The sequence below is a fragment of the Macaca nemestrina genome, chromosome 3, assembly GCF_043159975.1.
Source record: "Macaca nemestrina isolate mMacNem1 chromosome 3, mMacNem.hap1, whole genome shotgun sequence".
NCBI lineage: Eukaryota > Metazoa > Chordata > Mammalia > Primates > Cercopithecidae > Macaca > Macaca nemestrina.
Window position 1 is genome coordinate 41,654,206 of NC_092127.1, and position 18,103 is coordinate 41,672,308.

Sequence of the window (18,103 nt, forward strand, 5' to 3'; positions counted from 1 at the left end):
CAGTAGGGCAACTCCTCCCGAAAAAGAAATTAACATGGAAGTGAACATGAGGCTAAGAATAGCACTTGATTTTCAAGTAAACGATGGGTTTCAAATTCAAGCCTTTCCTCAGGGAGCCTGAGGAGCTGTCACTGAACCACTTCACCTAATTCTCCTCCCTACCTGGTGGGATGCCCTTTCCTACCATTCAGCGCTGTTAGAACCACAGGACATGTTTATTTCCAAGCACTTCAGTTGGTGTGTTAGGAAAAGCACACGCACCTGGAGACACACGGCCAGCCGGCAGAATGAGGCAGCACACCCACACTCCACAGGTGGGAAACCACGAGCCCAGATCCACCCCAGGCAGCCACTGCTCTGGAAGGGGCTTGTTGCTCTTGCCTGAGTGTTCCGTATTTACACCGTGCCGGCACACCAGGCCCAGCTTCTCACCATTCGTTAAAGCAACCTCTGTGTCCGTGCGTGAAGAGGATGGAAACCATGCTTTTAGCCAGTCTCATGAAATCCGAAGGAAATGCCTCATCTCACTGGCATGGGGGAAGCCACTGACAGGAAGAAGCACCTGAGCCACCACAGGTGGAAGAGCCTGCTGGAGGCCAGCAGCTCTGTCCTCTATGGACCTGGCCACTGGATGCCATGGAAGCGAATGTTTCCAGTGCCAGCTTGCCTACCTTTAAAACAAAGAATGTGCTTTATACTCATGAACAAGAAGTTCTTCCAAAATAAGAACTTCTTCATAAATGCACAACCAGCACGACAGAGTAGGTTCAAGCAGGTCTCATGTAAGGCAAATCCTCCAAAGAATTTGCTACTGAACTGGGTGAGGCACGCCCCGATACAAGGTGGTAAGTGCTGTCCATGAAGTCTGGGATGCTGGGGGTATCTGGGGAAGCCTTTGCCAGCAGAGAACACAAGAACCTGCTCAGGTTCGTCAAGCCCCCTGTGTGTGCTGCCACCGTATTCCACATTCCACTCCAAACCACGTACCTTTCAGGTGGCTTGTCCACTACAGTAGCAGGAGGAGAAAAGAGGAAAGGGGATGACCCGGGTGAAGGAGGTGTCACAGCTGGGTTGGAGCTTGTTGTGGTTGGAGACTGTGGGTTAAGCCACTGGACCATAGATGATCGGGTCTGACCTGGGCTAAAGGTAGGAGTTTGACGGACAGGATTAATAGCAGAAAGGCCACAGAACATCAAATGCATGACATCCCAATCCCAGATGACTAGGTCGCTAATTCCCCTATCACTCCTGACCAGTAGGGACTGAGTCCTCTCTGCATCCTGCCGGGGCTGCAGCCCAAACTGTGGATAGCAACAACCCAGAAACCAGCCACAACCCCAAACTCAAGGTGTCTTACTGTCCTTCTCCGGGTTCTCCAATCTGTCCAACCTACTAGCACCCTATGAGTTCACTAATTAGAAAACCAGAATCTAATTGCTCACAGGAGTAGCGGGATATTCAAGGTATTCATTTTTTCTAATTATAAGGAAAATCACAGGAATCTAGCATCAAGTACGTGACCGGCAGCTGCAAAAGATCAGCTAAACATTTAAAGATCTTTCACCTGCTCCTACACGTATGGCCATGCAGAATAAAATGCCACTGGATTCAGGCTTCCTCTAGAGAAGGCCAAAGACTAGAAATGAACAGCAAAAACTTCTAGTGACCAGACCATTTCTTAATATTTCCATTTTGTTTAAAGTTAATGTAAACAGGTCAGTGAACAGACACCTGGAATGGCCGCTAAGCACAGAGGGAGAGTTCACGTAGTTGATCCGTGTTGATCTGAATTATTCTTCAGTGACCTCAGAACTGGAGGTTTGTGACTATGGTATATGATGTTCCCTTGAGAAGCGTCTCATTTCATTCAGTGACATTTTGAACACACACGTGTTCCCTGTCTGCGGCACCCAGGTGCTCTTCACCTCAGATGCCCGCCGTCTTCCGCTAAACCAGTACACCAGTTTCCACGAGCAGTTTCCCGAGACCCACATTCCTCAGCACGCTTAGACTGCTTCCCCTGCCAGAGAACTGGCACTGAGTTCTTCAGCACCAGCATGGCCTCCTGGACAGCCCCCAGGTGCAATCCTCCAACACAGCGACACTCAGCAACCTAGGGCCAAGTTTACCTACCTGTCTCCCCATATCCGATGCTCTTCCACCTGCCCGCCTACCAGGGGCCACCCCGCCCCGGCAGCCTCCTGTCTGCCACAGCTCTGCTTCCTGGCACTCCCACCTCTGCCTCAAGCTTTGCCTTTCCTCTCAAGCTCCCCGCCCTCCTCTGCCTGCTCTAATCTTGCCTTTCCTTGGCTCAGCTCCAGTTCCACCTCCCCCAATACTCCTCCTGTGGCCTCTCTAACCCATACACCTTCCCTGGAGGCCTGCGACACCAATACATGAAAGGGCAAGTTGACACTGGTTGTTCTCCGATGGCTTCAAGTATTTCTACTGCCTCTGCAGGAAGATCTTTAACTCTTTTTCCAGATCTCACGAAGCCAGGCAGAGTGGCAGGGACATGGAGCCATCAGCCAACATCTGAGCAACCAAATTAGAAAGTTCTAAAACCAAAACTGGATTTTACAAATCTGGTGCATAATTGACTTGGTAGGTATTTAATACACTGAAGCTTTCCTATGCTTTGGTCAGTAAACCAAGGGGGTCATTAAAAAAAAATTATTCTTCAAAGAGCTTATTTACAATTCCCCTGTCCAGCCATTCATCTGGGAGTCATAAAACCTATTTTATCCCAAGGCAAGATACCTTACAAATCTTAAAGTGATCTGTATCACCGGTCACAAAAGTCACTCCTTTTTTTTTTTTTTTTTTTTTTTTTTTTTAGCAGAAAAGGAACGTTGAATGTTGTCTTACTAATCAGGAAGGGAAAGGAGAGGTAGGTGTGAGTGAAGCCCTAGCAGGGAATTAAGGTCACAGTTAGCCAAACAATTGCCAAGTTATCTCCCAGCAATTATTCAAGGTGCTTGGAGGGTGGCGGTGGAGGAAGATGAGATGTTTTGCCACACCCCCCTTCAGCTCTTCAGAGTCATAAATCGTCAATGACTGCCATCCATCTGCCTAGAGGGAGGACAGTTACAGGAAGAAGATAAAGTAACTATGTGACTATATTTATGTGGCCCTTGAAAAATAAAGAGCATAAATTTTAGAGCTATTGTCTGCTTAATCCTCACATCTTTCTTTAAAAAAGAAAACCTCCATGTGTGGTGTGGGGGGCGGGGGTGTGTGCGCGCGCGTGCGTGTAAAGGGAAAATACCCCTCGGTTTTTAGAAAGTGAAAGAACCACTGCAATGACAGATACAAAACAGAAAGCCCTGCCTGTCCCGCACCCTGGCTTTCTCCATCTCATCCCAAACAGGAACATAGAATCAGCAGTCCTTGTCCAGGGTCAAGTTCTCCACATTCATCTTTTCTGTTTTTGGTGATCTTTCTGTCGCTGTTTAACACACACATGTGCTATGTGATCCAGCACTAACCGGTTCACCAAGATTACCTCCCAGACTTCCCATGTAGACTTAAGTTTCTGTATGTGACGTCCTGGGTGTATCTCAGAAGCCTCTACAAGGTGACTCCTTTGATTTCAGAACCCCACATGGGCAGACACACTGTGAGCTGGAATATTCACAGGACGGAGCAACATGCGAGACTGGAGACAGTCTCTGTGGAGATGTGTGGACAACTGGAAGCCTGTGAAAGAAGAGACCTGTGCAGCCAAATAAGGTTTGGGAAGCAGCAGAGCAGGTGCTTGGATAGAGGAAATTTTTCAGAGGCTTGTCGGCCAGGGAGGATCAGGGATGAGGCAAGAAGTGAGTATATATACTTAAGTCGTGTAATGAGTTCACATCTCAAGCCAGTACACATCAGATGATAGCATGTTTCATAGTGTCTCCCAAAAGCAAGCTGCCCATACTTTTTGGAAGGCCAAAAAAAAAAAAAAAAAAAAAAAAAAAAAAACGTAAACATGAGCTTCGTTATGTAACCATCTCCTACTTTCCAAACTTTGGGTAACTTTTTAATAAGAAGATTTGAAAAATTTTTTAAATATTATTTAAAATGTAATACCTACATTTTCTCAAAAAACAGTAAAGTATTAGTTTCCAAAAAGAATTTCTGATATTCTCTTTCCCTTCTTTTATTTAAAATATTTTGAAGGAACATAGGCACTTTGGAATGGCAGCCAATAAGCAAAGGACGAACAGCTTTTTCCTCACCCTGGGCTCCAAGAGAGAACTGAGCCCTAAGGCATATCTATCTCTCTCTTTCTCCACCTCTCTCTCTCAAAGAGTGAGCTTTACCCATCATACAAGATCCAGGTTTTCTAAGCTCCAGGTTCCTCTCTTGAGGCATGCAGGTGTGACCTGGCCCAAGCTGCATTGCCTTGTAAGAACTGAGACTCAGGGAACTGGCACAAGAGAACACTGATACTCTCATTGCTGTGATGAGTAGAGGCTGCTGGCTCCAACCGCGAGTCCCACGCCTTCTGCCAGCATCCCGGAAACGATGGTAGGCTAATTCAGTGGCTCACAAGCAGGGTAAAATTTCAGACCCTTCACAGTTCTTGACAATATCATCATTGGGAGAACGAAAACACTCACTGGACCATTTTTTTCTACTCTGTGGTTCAGGGGAGAGCCCCACCTTTTTCCCCAAGAACATCTTTATAATAATAACATCTAAATAATAATTTATAACATCTAAATAATAATTAAAAGTTCATTATGTGCTAGAACATAATTAAATATTTTGAGAGTCCTTTCCTACCATTTCCCAAATTTAAACATTTTAAAAAATCTATTTACTGCCTTTTTTCTTGTTGTCCCTTTAACTACAGATTTTTGATTAGTAAGACCGGCATGAGCACAAACCACCAATTCTGTTTAATGCCAGCTACTGACCAAGTACAAAAAAGCACCTCAGTGCCACGAGTTTCTTGAAAGCCAAGTTGCAGTTTGCGAACATGGAGGAAGAAGTCAACTGTTCCTAAAAAGCTCAGAAACCACATTTACCAAGACAGAAATACAGAGAACTACTCATATCTGTTCGCTGTCTTCCCAACTTCACCTGCTACACTGCAAAAGGCTTCTCCTAAAACAGGATTTCTCTCCATTTTCAGTATGGAAGAGCCAATGTCACCCTCCTTCCTTCTCATAGAAAGGGGACAAATAGAAACAAGAGTGTTTCACTAAAAGCAGATGAAGATTTCAAATTGCTAACTTGGAAACACATTCCTGAAAATACATAGATTCAAAGTCTACCTGACTGTTCCTGAGGCCACAGAGGCATTTCTTGTGTTTAGGTGAGGCGGGTGGAAGAGCTGGGAAGACAGTAAGCAGGGCAATATGCATTTGTGTAAAGGATGAGGAAACTCTCTTCTTTAAAAAGTCAACACTCTTGCTTGGAAACACGGGCCTGAATTTCGAGGAAAGACCTTGTAGCTTTCACGTGCAGCAGTGGGGCCAAACCCCAAAACATGAAATTATGACAGTGCTGTGTATGTGGATGCTTTACAAAGTGTATTTTTAGAAAATGGAACAGATCAGCAGTCCATGCTGCTTCTGATTCAAACTGTGATCCAATCTCCTCCAGTACCAGACTCTATGCTCCATGCATATTAAAAACGCTCTGGCAGCGGCAGATCACAAACATTTCAGAAAGGGGGAAGGGAATAGGGGCCTTAACTGTTAAAACTCGACACCAGCTGCACCGATCAGCAGAGAACTCCTGCATCTAACAAACATTTCTTGCATAACATAGACAGGTCAGGCTTTGGGCAGCACTAGAGGCACAAGCCCCTGATTCCAGCCTATGTTAGCACTGAGTGCCATCTAAATTCAAAAGGGTACAGCGAGGAGAATACGCACTAAGAAAAGAAATGAATGCTTATTTGAAGTGACTAAATCCCCCAAATACCAAGATACTTCACTACAATTATACAATATGAGATCAAATCAGAAGTTTGCACTGCAATGAAAGATTCTAAACTCTCAGTTGCCAGGTCTCTGAGCAGAAACTAACACATTAGTGAAATGATCTTTCATGCCAGTCTGGGAAACATACAGCATAAGTCTAGAACAGCTGTCCTGGGCAAGAGTGTTTGAAAATGTTAATAAAGACAGAAGGAAATATTGTAGATCTGTATATTATGGGAAAATCTCTGTTCAAATAAATGCCAGTTATTCCTTAAGTGCCAGGAGAGGGAGAACTCCACACGCAAGCACACTGTTTGGTTCCACAAGAGCACACCGAGGGATAACAGCAGTGCAGAGAAACAAAGGCCTGTGACATGCAAGTCGCCATAACCCACGGGGTTGGGGGAGGAGGCCTTTGCTGCCCATCAGGAAGGTTCGGAGTAGACCCACTGGCTCATCATTTACGGTCTGAGGACTTCCTGTCAGGCCTTGTGCTAGTCCCTGGGGACACCCAGGCAACCGTGACACCACCTGTTCTCCAGCCAAGTGAGTGGAGAATGCCCAATTAATAACCATAATACAGGCACTGAGAGCCATGTAGAGAACTGCCCATGGTCCCTCAGAGGAAGAGTGGAGGGAGCACCTAATAACCAGGGGGATAGCCAGGAAGGACTTCCTGGAGGAGGCAGCATCTGTGTGGCGCTAATGCTGAAGCTGATGCTGCCATAGTCAACATCATCATCACCTCCCCACACCCAGGCTCATGCAAGGCACAACTGTGCAATCTAGCCCTGTGCTAGATGCAACATGCAGGCACAGTTCACTTATTCCCAACCACCCTATTACTCCACATGACATATGAGAAGACCATCTCAAAAAGGTGAAAGCAACTTACTCAAGGTCCTGTTTCTAGTAAACCCTGTTTTGACAAGACAGCACAGATCTCAGACCCTCAAGTCCTCTTGAGTGACTGGAATGGAATATGGAAAGAACGGTGAGAGAGATGTGAGTACCGGGATATTCAGGAGGCACAATCATAACCTAAAGGCAAAGAAAGGCCATTGAAGGATTGTACACATGCAAATTACAAATGCCTAAGACTCTGCCACTCCGCAGAGAGACCTGGGTGCCAAAGCTGGCAATGTCATTGCTGGCTGAGTGCCAGCTTGCAGTTTCTTCCTCCCCTAGGCTTGTTCCTCTTTTTGTCAATAGCTAGAGGCTATGCTGAGGAGGAAGCAAATGACTTAAGAGTGCTCCCCAGAGGTTGGCCCACAGTTGCCATCATTAGTCTGCACTTGGCGTCATCCACAACCGAAACTTGGCTGAGCAACTTAAACTCCCTCAGCTAAGGTGAAGAGAGTCATGACTCACCGGCTGGGTCACTGTGGGGTTTAAATGAGATAACAGGCGTAAAGCACTGAAGCACAGTAAGCAGTCAATAAACGAAGCCCTCACTATTACATATTTCTGGGTCAGACCTTACCTCTGATTTCTAGGATTATACCATCACTACCATTTAATTTACCAAAAGACAGCAAATCAGCTATGCAAAGAGAAAAAAGTATGGCCATATTAGGTAGACGTCATCATTTAAAAAATCTCAAGTTGCCGGGTGCGGTGGCTCATGTCTGTAATCCCAGCACTTTGGGAGGCCGAGGCTGGTGGATCACGAGGTCAGGAGATCGAGACCATCCTGACTAGCACGGTGAAACCTCGTCTCTACTAAAAATACAAAAATTAGCCAGCCGTGGTGGCAGGCGCCTGTAGTCCTGGCTACTCGGGAGGCTGAGGCAGGAGAATGGCGTGAACCCGGGAGGTGGAGCTTGCAGTGAGCTGAGATCGCACCACTGCACTCCAGCCTGGGCAGCAGAGCAAGACTCTGTCTCAAAAAAAAAAAAAAAAAAAAGAATCTAAAGTTGCTAATAGAAACATGACATCCTGGGTTTGAGCTTGGAACAGAGAAAGAACATTATTGGAAAGACTGGTGAAGTCCACGAGAAGTCTGTGGTTTAGTTAACAGTACTGTATCAACACTAATTCCATTATTTTTTAACAAACATACCACAGTCTGTCAGATGCTAAGGGCTGGGGGCAGGGGTGGGGGCGGGAGGTGAAGAGGGGAAGTGAAGGGTCTATGGAAACTCTGTACTATCTTTGTAATTTTTCTGTAAACCTTAAACTATTCCAAAATAAAAATTTATTTTAAATGATACATTATAAAAAGAACAACCTCACATAGATTTTTCAGTCGCTGAAACACTAATGGCCTTTTGAAATTATAAACAAACATTTGGGGGCATCCAAAACCCATAGGGAAAATGTCTGGTTGGTTTAATGACAAGAAGAGATGTGTGAAGCTTACACTTAAAATCATCTGCACTCTCCATCTACCACCACAGTGGTAAACTACACTTCCTGAAGCTGGGTTTTAAGAAAGGTGGGCCCTTCCAAACAGACTTGTTTTGATTACTGATTAGCTAGAGATCGGCAAACTTATTCTGTAAAGGGCCAGAGAGTAAATACTTCAAGTTTGGCAGACCTTCTGCAACTACTCAATTCTGCTATCACTGTCAGTCAAAAAGCAGCCACAGACAAAACGTAAACAACTAAGTGTAGCTGTGTTTCAATAAAACTTTATAAAGACAAGTGGCAGTGGGCCACAATTTGCTCACCCCTGGATTAAATGGACCAGATAAGAAGCCTGGGAGGGACGTGGGGGTTGGGGGAGATGAAGGCAATTCAGATGGAGAATCCCCTCCGTCTTCACTGGTTTCATGGTACAGGGCTCCCTTGTTGGTGCCTGGGGCTGACCCACACGTACCCAGCGCTTTCCTGCAGCAGAGTCCCGCTTCAACTGTACGAGATCACCTCCCAGGCAGCAGGGAGCCAGCCAATACAGGAAGCCAGCATGTAAAAGCAGTAATTTGTTCACCTTTGAGAACAAATACCTTCTCCCTCCGTTCCCCCCAGATGGAGTCTTGCTCTGTCCCTCAGGCTGGAGTACAGTGGCGCAATCTCAGCTCACTGCAACCTCCGCCTTCCAGGTTCAAGCAATTCTCGTGCCTCAGCCTCCCGAGCAGCTGGGATTACAGGTGCGTACCACCATGCCAGGATAATTTTTGGATTTTCAGTAGAGATGGGGTTTCACCATGTTGGCCAGGCTGGTCTCGGAACTCTTGACCTCAACTAATCCGCCTGCCCCAGTCTCCCAAAGTGCTGGGATTACAGGCGTGAGCCACCGCACCCAGCTGAGAACAAATATCTTTTGCAGGAAGTACGCGGTCAGGGAGAGGAGGAAGGGCACTGCAGGAAATCCCTCGAGCCCCATGAAGGAAGGCCTGCCATGTTTAACACTCAGTCCTCACCTTGTGTGATCCTGAGGCTCCTACATGGATTTCCTCCTCCAACAAGAAAGGACATCACCACCTAGTCGTCTGACAAGGTTCACTCCCAAACCCCACTCTCTTATAGCAAAAGTTCTTGGTTTTGCTGTAAGAGAACAGCTGCAGAATTCCATCTCTGACCAATCTTCCACTCAAAGAGTTCTCCTTGAATCCTATCTTCCTTCCATATGATCAGTGTGGAATCAGGTAAGAGGGCTGAACTTTAGCTTGCTAGCTGAACAGAAAAGGAACTGTAACTTCATTTCAGAAAATTAAGGGGCATTCGAGGTCTGAAGGTTATAGTGCTGCAGAGTCACTGACAGGAATGTTTCAACCAGCTGCTACCCAATGTGAGGGCTGAACATCTTCAACAGGGTCAAGCACAGCTCCAAAGAGACACAGATACTGTGCTCAGAAAAATCCACCAATTACTTACAAACAGATTTATGGGTTATTTGTTGTAATGGGTGTGGTACCTGGGTATGCAGCTCAGCATAAGTTATAAATGTGGTTGGGTCTCAGTAGGCTCCCCATGCCTTGATCATGTGATAGCCAAGGGTCTATTCTCAGAGGCTCTGACAAAGCAGATCCCCAAAGCAAGACACTAGGAGAGGAGCCCCAGCTGAGTCCTCTGGGAATAAATACAGTAACTGCTAAAAACAACACAACTTCAGGTCAACATCTAGAGCTTCTCCAAGGCTAGAAAGGTTCTCTCTCTGAGCTATTTAGTAAGGAGATTATGTAACTGATGAACCAGGAAGTTGGGGTCAAGTTAAACTAAGAATATTGAATTACGTGCTCAGAGGAAAGGAAAATCCCAGCAGGTGGCTGCCTCCAGCTCTCAGGGGAGCAGTGATTGGGTTTTATTACATGTGGTATCTGGAAACCTCACCCCGGCCCAGAGGGACGGACGTTATTATTCCCCTTTTACAGATCATCTTGCTAAGCCTTGGTTGGCTTAAATCACTTATATAAGATCTTCAAGGTTGTAAGAAACAGAACGTGGATGCAAAGCCAGGCCTGTTTGAAATCAGTGATTTACCAATGTAAACGGTCTCGAACTTACAGAGAGAGCCCGTGAGGTCCTTACCTTATTTAGATATTGAGACACAGCCAATTCATGAATAGCAAATAATAAATTACAACAATGGCATCAAGTAAGAAAATCTTTAACAACAAAAACCAGTTAAACTAAAAACCAAAAATGACTGATGCAAGACTTAACTGTTTTTAAAGTCTTAAGTAGTGGAAAAGCTACTACAAAATTCAGACATGTCTTTATTTTGGGAAGTCATCTTTTCATGGTAGAGTTTCAAAGTTACATGGACTATCAACATTCTGACTTAAAAATAAAACCTCCAAATTTCAGCACCTGCAGCTACAGCACAGCAAAGGAAGACACGAATTAGGCCACATGCAAGTGCCAAGTACACAAAGCAGATCCCAAAAATACCCCAGCAAGCCACAATGGATGTGTATCAAAGCATGCAAGGGGCCAGGCAGTCGGCATAGCATAATTTCTATACAAAGTTGGAGAGAAGAAATTCAAGAAAACATACAGGACAAAAGTTGTACCCACAAACTGAATGTGAATAGACACTGTGATGGTAGATGGTCAAGAGTACAGGCCCCGAGATTCACTTCCAGAGCATTTCTGAGGCTGAAGGGAGACAACTGAATATCATATTACTCATAAAAAGATTATGGATGCTGCCTGGTTGCACAGATCAAATTTCCAAGTCTCTCCAGCGCTGCTGTGGGGGAGAAGGCCCTCCTCCCCGCATCTCAGCCAAGGTGTTAGATGATGAATTCGCAGCAACCAGATTCAAGTGTTTATTCCCCATAGATAATTATAAACCACAGCCACATGACTTAATGTAGGGTCAGTGTTTCCTCTTCAATCCAAGGGCACTGACAAGTTGACAGCCATGGCTGTTTCACTGAGTTTCAGAATCGGGGCAGGGTGGAGAATGCCTGCAATTCAAACACTATCCCCATATGCAACTGCACAATTTCGATTTCTACAGTAAAACAAGTCACTGGGCAGACACATGAGCGGTCAAACTCACCTGTCCTTTACTGCTTGTGTGGCTTGGGCCAATTTTCCTATGTCCTTTGTACCTTCCAATCTTTAAAAATGACTATATATCTACCCTACTGGGTTGATGCAAGCATTAAGAGGAAATGTCATTTACAACACAGCTGAAACAAAGTCTGGTGGCCCATAATACTAAATGTTTCATGGTCTCTGAGCCTGGAAGTGCCAAGAGGGTATCTAAACATACTTTCTCTGCAGCCTCAACCACTAGCCTCTGCTAAAGCAAAAGGTTCTACTCCCTTGAATCCCCAGACCCTTAAGAGGTAGGGGAAGGAGCTAACCTCCGTGCAGAATTTAACAGACTGCTGTGGGCTCACAGCAAGGCAGCATGCTCCTCCTGTTCATTTGGCCCTGTTCTGCCTTAGATTTGAGCTCCCTTAGACCTCCACTATCTAAGTGACCCTGCTGTTTACTTAGGTATGGTAACAGGTACTGGCTGCCAATTCATTCTTCACAGTACCCAGAATCAGAGACCACATCCTTCCACAACAAGGCACTAGGCTCTACTAGAGATCTCAGTGTAACCCACTGCATTCTGTAATCAGAGCCCACATACAAGTAAACAGAGTAAAGCTGCTAATCTTATTAGGAAATCATCCCCCTACTAACCAACAAAGATGCAGGAAGTTTTTGCAATGGGAAGTTCATTCCTTTAGGTTACTTATCACCCTCTCCTGACCTGAAATTTACAGAGCTTCCCACTCCTTATTACAAAAGCAGTATATGTTCATTTTGGTCAAGTTAGGGGGAAAAAAAAGCAAATGTGTAAAAAGCACTTTTAAAAGATACATCTATTTTTTTTTTTAAATAATCTGATTAAGATACCAACTTCTGGGGTGAACTGACCACCCTGGCCCTCGAGGAATGCTGGGTTGAGGAAGCCCTCTCTGAAGGAGGAGGGAGAGGGAAGAAGGAAAGACAGAGAGGGGGGAAGGGAGGAAGTGAAGACAGAGTTCGCCAGTGACTGCCACCCTGTAACTTCTCATAGCAACTTTCTCAGTGGGCGCCAGACTTCACAGAAATCTATTAAAAATGATCTAAAATGATTATTTTTCTGAACTTTAGGCAAATCATTCACGGTTTACTGTGGTATACTAAGCCACAAATCATATTTAAGGGGGGTACTTTGGTATCTCCCAGCAAAATTTATTGACTTCCTGAAAAGCAATCATGGAACCAACAGTCAAGTAATTTGAAATGCCAAGCAGTTGTCTCTGAGAAACCCCCATTCATTTGCCCAATTTAAAGGAAACAAGTGATTTCACTGACAAGAATAAAAATGGTTACCAGTGAGTACAAAGTATATGATGACATGCACAAGGCTGTATATGGGAATAGGAAGGTGTTATCTAGTGATTTTAAATAACTGACATCAAGTCTGAGTAGGCACAAATCTCAGTGGCACAATGACAGCTTGAGGCACTAGCTGGGATAGATGCTTTAGGGATATCTTAACATTCAGGATAAATAAAGCCAAGCCTCTCAGTGGGCGGGAGAGGGGAATCTACTGCCCTCCTGGGCTGCCAGGGTACAGAGTGAGATGCATCTCAGGGTGCCAGCACCCCAAACTAGAGTGAGCTATTCTGAGACCATGCCATCTTGAATTTGAGAATGTGCCGGCAGAAAAGGAGGTGATCCTTTTCATCTGAAATCTGTAGAGGAAGCAGATAGCAATGCCTGATATTTCTTAAAAGAGATTCTCATCTGTGGCAGAGAATCTAAAAGGATTACTTGTCAAGGACCTGGCTCCATCCATTACAATAGAAGAAAACCTGTTTAGCAAAAACTACTTTATTGTGGGGAAAAAATGACTTTGGAACATTTGAAATACCTTGACCTATGATGTAATGTCCTCCAAGGAGACTGAGCTAGCAATTCTTCACTGGCAATGAAGTCACCCATCACCTTACTGAGTGTACAGGTAAGTAATAGCTACAGATTGATTGACTGCAATGAATAACACCCACAAGTCATAAACATCAGCAGAAACCCAAGGAATCCAATTCTGCTGCATTGTTTTCTACCTATCAGAGGCAACAGCTGCATTGACACACTACCTATGTCAGAACCACAGCTGCTGTACATTTTCCTCTGCAAATTGTTTCCCAGTGGATGAGATTTTAGCATTTTTGTTCAACAGATCTACTGGGGCCCTATGTGATCCACATAAATTTGGACTCCATTCCGTAGGACCTGAGATCACAGTACAGGCATTGCCTCCTATTAAGAGCCCTGAGTAGAGTTTTAATGACCCCATAGCAACTTTGGCTAAAAGGGATCTTAATGAGCATTTACTTAGAACCTATCATATTTAATACTGTACAGCTGGTATGCAGAGATAAAGGGGAAAAAGACAAGAGAACACACAATGAGAACTTATAAAGGCTAAGGAAACAAAACAGTAAGGAGCAAATGGTAAGATTAATTGTGTGGAATTGCTAGAGGAAGAGTTTGTAATCTTTATAAGAAAGAAGATGAATCAGCCAGGCACGGTGGCTCACACCTGTATCAGCCAGGTGGCTCACACCTGAATCAGCCAGGCACGGTGGCTCACAGCACTTTGAGAGGCCCAAGCAGGCAGATCACGAGGTCAGGAGATCGAGACCATCCTGGCTAACAAGGTGAAACCCCATCTCTACTAAAAACACAAAAAGTTAGCCAGGTGTGGTGGCGGGCACCTGTAGTCCCAGCTACTCGGGAGGCTGAGGCAGAAGAACGGCATGAACCCGGGAGGTGGAGCTTGCAGTGAGCTGAGATTGCGCCACTGCACTACAGCCTGGGTTACAGAGCGAGACTCCATCTCAAAAAAAGATGATGATGAATAAGAAACCAAATGTAGTAGCCTAAGAGACATTCAGTAACATACAGAAAGAAATGAGATTTCCAAAAGGTAGCATTTTTATAAATACATAATTAAAATAAGAAATTAAATGTTTACTAATAATTATGTCAATATCACAAAAAAGTTCAAAGAATATAAGATCCAATTCCTATCATTAAGAATTTTATGGCCGGGCACGGCGGCTCACGCCTGTAATCCCAGCACTTTGGGAAGCCAAGGCGGGTGGATCACTTGAGGTCAGGAGTTTGAAATCAGCCTGGCCAACATGGTGAAACCCCATCTCTACTAAAAGTACAAAAAGTAGCCAATGCGGTGGCACATGCCTGTAATCCCAGCTACTTGGGAGGCTGAGGCACGAGAATCACTTGAACCCAGGAAGTGGAGGTTGCAGTGGGCTGAGATTGTACCACTGCACCCCAGCCTGGGTGACGGAGTGAGACTCTGTCTTTGCCACCCCGCCACCCAACCCACGAAAAAAAAAAACCCAATTTTATGATCTAGCTTGGGGTAAGGGAAAGTTTAGATAGACATGTAGAAACATTTATTCCACATAAATATCAAATAATACTAAAAGGCAAATATTAAACAATACTCAAAGGCGACTTGAATTTCTTAGCGCCAAATAATGAGTATCAGCAGAAATATTGACAAGGGATCTCTCTAGAGGCTCCTTGTAGATTAGAGCATGGGGAAGACTTTCTGGAGATGAAGATTAAATTAGACCGTGAAGATAGGTCAGGATTGGCTTGTGCAAAAAAGCACAATGGATATTTGAGGCAAAGAGAACCAAAGCATGTGGGAAGCACACACAGGCTACTGGGAGGCAGCAATGCAGGACCCTAGAAGAGTGTTTTTCTAAACAAAAGAGGTGGAGAAATCACTTATCCTAATTACACTCCTCAGAGAAGCAGCTTATACTCAGCACAGCCCTGGAAGCAGGTGAGGAGCAGCGGATGGTCTTCTCTATCAAGGCTCACTCATTGTCACCTGAAAACTCCTTAGAAAGGCAGGCTCTCAGGTCCCTTCTCAGACCTACTGAATCCTCAGCTCTGGGATGGGGCCAGCAGAGTGGGTCTTAGTGAGACCTACAGGGGGTTCTGGTGCGTGCCCAAGTCCAAGAGGCACATACCTATATACAAACTTGCTAACATAATGACAAATCGTGACCGATACACACTCATCAGTAAATCCTTTAAAAGATACATAAGAAACATTTTAATATATACTTCAGAGAAACATAGATGTATTCCATCCATGGCACAGGAAAAAAAAAAAAAAAAAAGAACAAGTTTCTGAAGTAGGAGAAAGTCTCCATTAAAAAAAAAAAAAAAAAAAATATCTCCTCTCCAGGCTTGCTTCAACTACTCCCCCCAACCCCCTTTTTGGCCTCTCAAGGTTGGAGTGCTTTTCATGACATTTAAAAATGCGTATGAATAGGAAGCTAGGGAATTCACTCCTCATTTGATTTATGACCAAAAATATCAAGCCCTTCTTGTTTCAGGCATGGACGTGTTGTGAATTGAGTGTTGGCTGTACCATGGCTCATAATGTCACTTTTCTGCAGAACTACTATGGAAGAAAGATGACTGCCTAAACTGCACTCCACTGCCTGTGATATCCACTTACCGAAAGGCATAATTAGGGATCTGGTTTTCACTAAAACACACACACAAGCTAAATTCCACCTCAAGTGTAACCAGGATTATAGATTCTGGGTGCCTAGGTAACTACTGTTATTGTTGCTTGTAGTACTACGGTGAAACAAAATTTTTATTGTGGAAAAGGAACAGTAATGGTGACAAGCATACCTGAGTAATGTAGGATTTAAATCCACAATCCTCAGCATAAAAAATAAGCACAGATGAAAACATTGGCAGGAAAAATCTCATCTGGAGAATGTGTTTCCATACTTGGAGTCCCAGTTAAATTTTCAAAGTCTTCAGGTCACCCCCAAATTCTGGCATGCCAAATGTCTCCCAGCCTCTCTTAATACTTAATAAGTTCATAATCATTTCATGTGAATCCAGCAGTAACTATAAAAAGCCAAGTAATCTGAGGAACACTTTCCAGTCCATTTAAAGTCCCAAGAATGCCCAGCTAGGGTCAGATGACACCATTATCTATAATTTATTTTAAGCAACTTTGGCTTCAAAAAAAATTTTTTTAAGACTCTCTGGATGGGCTGGGCATGGTGGCTCACGCCTGTAATCCCAGCACTTTGGGAGGCTGAGGCAGGTGGATCACCTGAAGTCAGGAGTTCAAGACCAGCCTGGCCAAGATGGTGAAACCCCATATCTACTAAAAATACAAAAATTAGCTGGGTGTGGTGGCGAACACCTGTAATCCCAGCTACTTGGGAGGCTGAGGCAGAATAATCACTTAAACCCAGGAGGTGGAGGTTGCAGTGAGCCAAGATGACACCACTGCACTCCACCCTGGGCAACAAGAGCAAAACTCCATCTTTAAAAAAAGACTCTCTGGATGAATTATAAATGCATTTTTAGATAAAATTTGATTGACTAATCAAGTACTGTCTTGTAATTATTAGTGGAGTTTTCTCTTCTCTGAACACTTGTTTGAAACATGATGCCCTTTTGGGTTCCACATCACCACCATCCTGCCTTTAAACAGCCTTGGTCAACACAGCCAGACAAGCCCCCACAGGTTCAAGGTACTTTATTTGTATTAATATTATTCGTCCTAATATACTTGAGCTGATCTGCACATGCCTGGCACTAAACCAAACTGAGAAGATAAAATCAAACATGTCAACCATCACGTCTCAACTCTGCAGGACGCTATCGAGCAAAACAGAGCAGAATGCTAGCATACTGCTCTCAGAAATTCATGTAAGTAAAATATCATTCTATAGACAGTTTCAACAGTCTGTCCATCAGCATGCATTCTCACATCTCTAGAAGTCTGCATAACTAGTGGGGAAATATCTTGGGTGGGATAGTAACAAATTTCCTTTGCAGAATCCAAAACTGCCCAGGAATTGAACTTAGATCAGATTTGACATAGCATCCATCTACCCTTCCATACTAGAAACAAAGAGAGTATTCAAGGAAGGCTCTGTTTTAAGGACCCTTCTCCCTTTGGTGGCCCCTCTGGTAAGACAATAAGGGTTCCTTGATGTAATGGCTTCAGCACCCACTGGTCACTGCTCATGGAAACTTCAAAAGGAACTAAGTCATGCCTTCCTCCCTTCAGCACCCAACAGAAGCATGGTGACTTACATAGTGGATGCCCAGTCTCCAAAGCTCCCTCCGTCTGCCAGAAGGTGGTTTTTGTCTGGTCCAGGAGGCCCAGGGAGAGCTGCAGTCACGGGAGACGGGGAGGAAAGTGAGTCCAGACTGCTAGTAGGGGTGTCCTCCTTGGAAGGGTTAGGATTGTCACCTAGGAGGAAAAAAAGGCATCGAATTTCAAACAAATACCAGAGAAGAAAAAACTCCACTAATAATTATGGTGTTACTTGATTTGTTAATCAAATGATAAAATTACATTTACAGTTCAGCCTGACAGTATCTGGGTGTCCTGTCTTTACATTTTTTTTTTTAATCAAAGATGCTTAAAATAAACCACAGATAATACACAGTGAAGAATGTTTTCCCTACAAAAAAACACAATGCTCAAAATCAGATAATGGAAAATAAAAGGCACAATGGTGGCCACAATGACTTCCTCACTATAAGCAGTCCAGGTATAAACCAATGAAATCAAGAACAGCTCCAAGCAGCACACCAGCCCTGTGGGGTCCAACCTGTTCCTTTCTGGTCACCTATTGGTTAAGTCATTCTCAGTTGCCACTTACTGCATAATAAATTAGACAACTCTAAAAGAGCCTTGTCTTCTGAGC

The 18,103-nt window shown here is 44.3% G+C and overlaps 1 protein-coding gene across 7 annotated transcripts in view; it reads right to left on the bottom strand.

Annotated features, from left to right (window-relative positions):
* The window catches only part of LOC105463455 (Rho GTPase activating protein 10), a 351,270-nt gene that overhangs the window by 8,768 nt on the left and 324,399 nt on the right, over window positions 1–18,103 (bottom strand). For 4 of the 7 annotated variants that reach the window (XM_071092950.1, XM_071092949.1, XM_071092948.1 and 1 more), the window contains 2 exons: window positions 17,484–17,643; window positions 988–1,140 (listed from right to left, as the gene is read on the bottom strand). In XM_071092950.1, the coding sequence (XP_070949051.1) occupies window positions 988–1,140; window positions 17,484–17,643 (313 nt within the window). Of the gene's footprint in view, window positions 1–987; window positions 1,141–6,816; window positions 6,892–17,483; window positions 17,644–18,103 lie in introns of those variants that run through there. The other 3 variants (XM_071092951.1, XM_011710532.3, XM_071092952.1) reach the window with 2 other exon arrangements.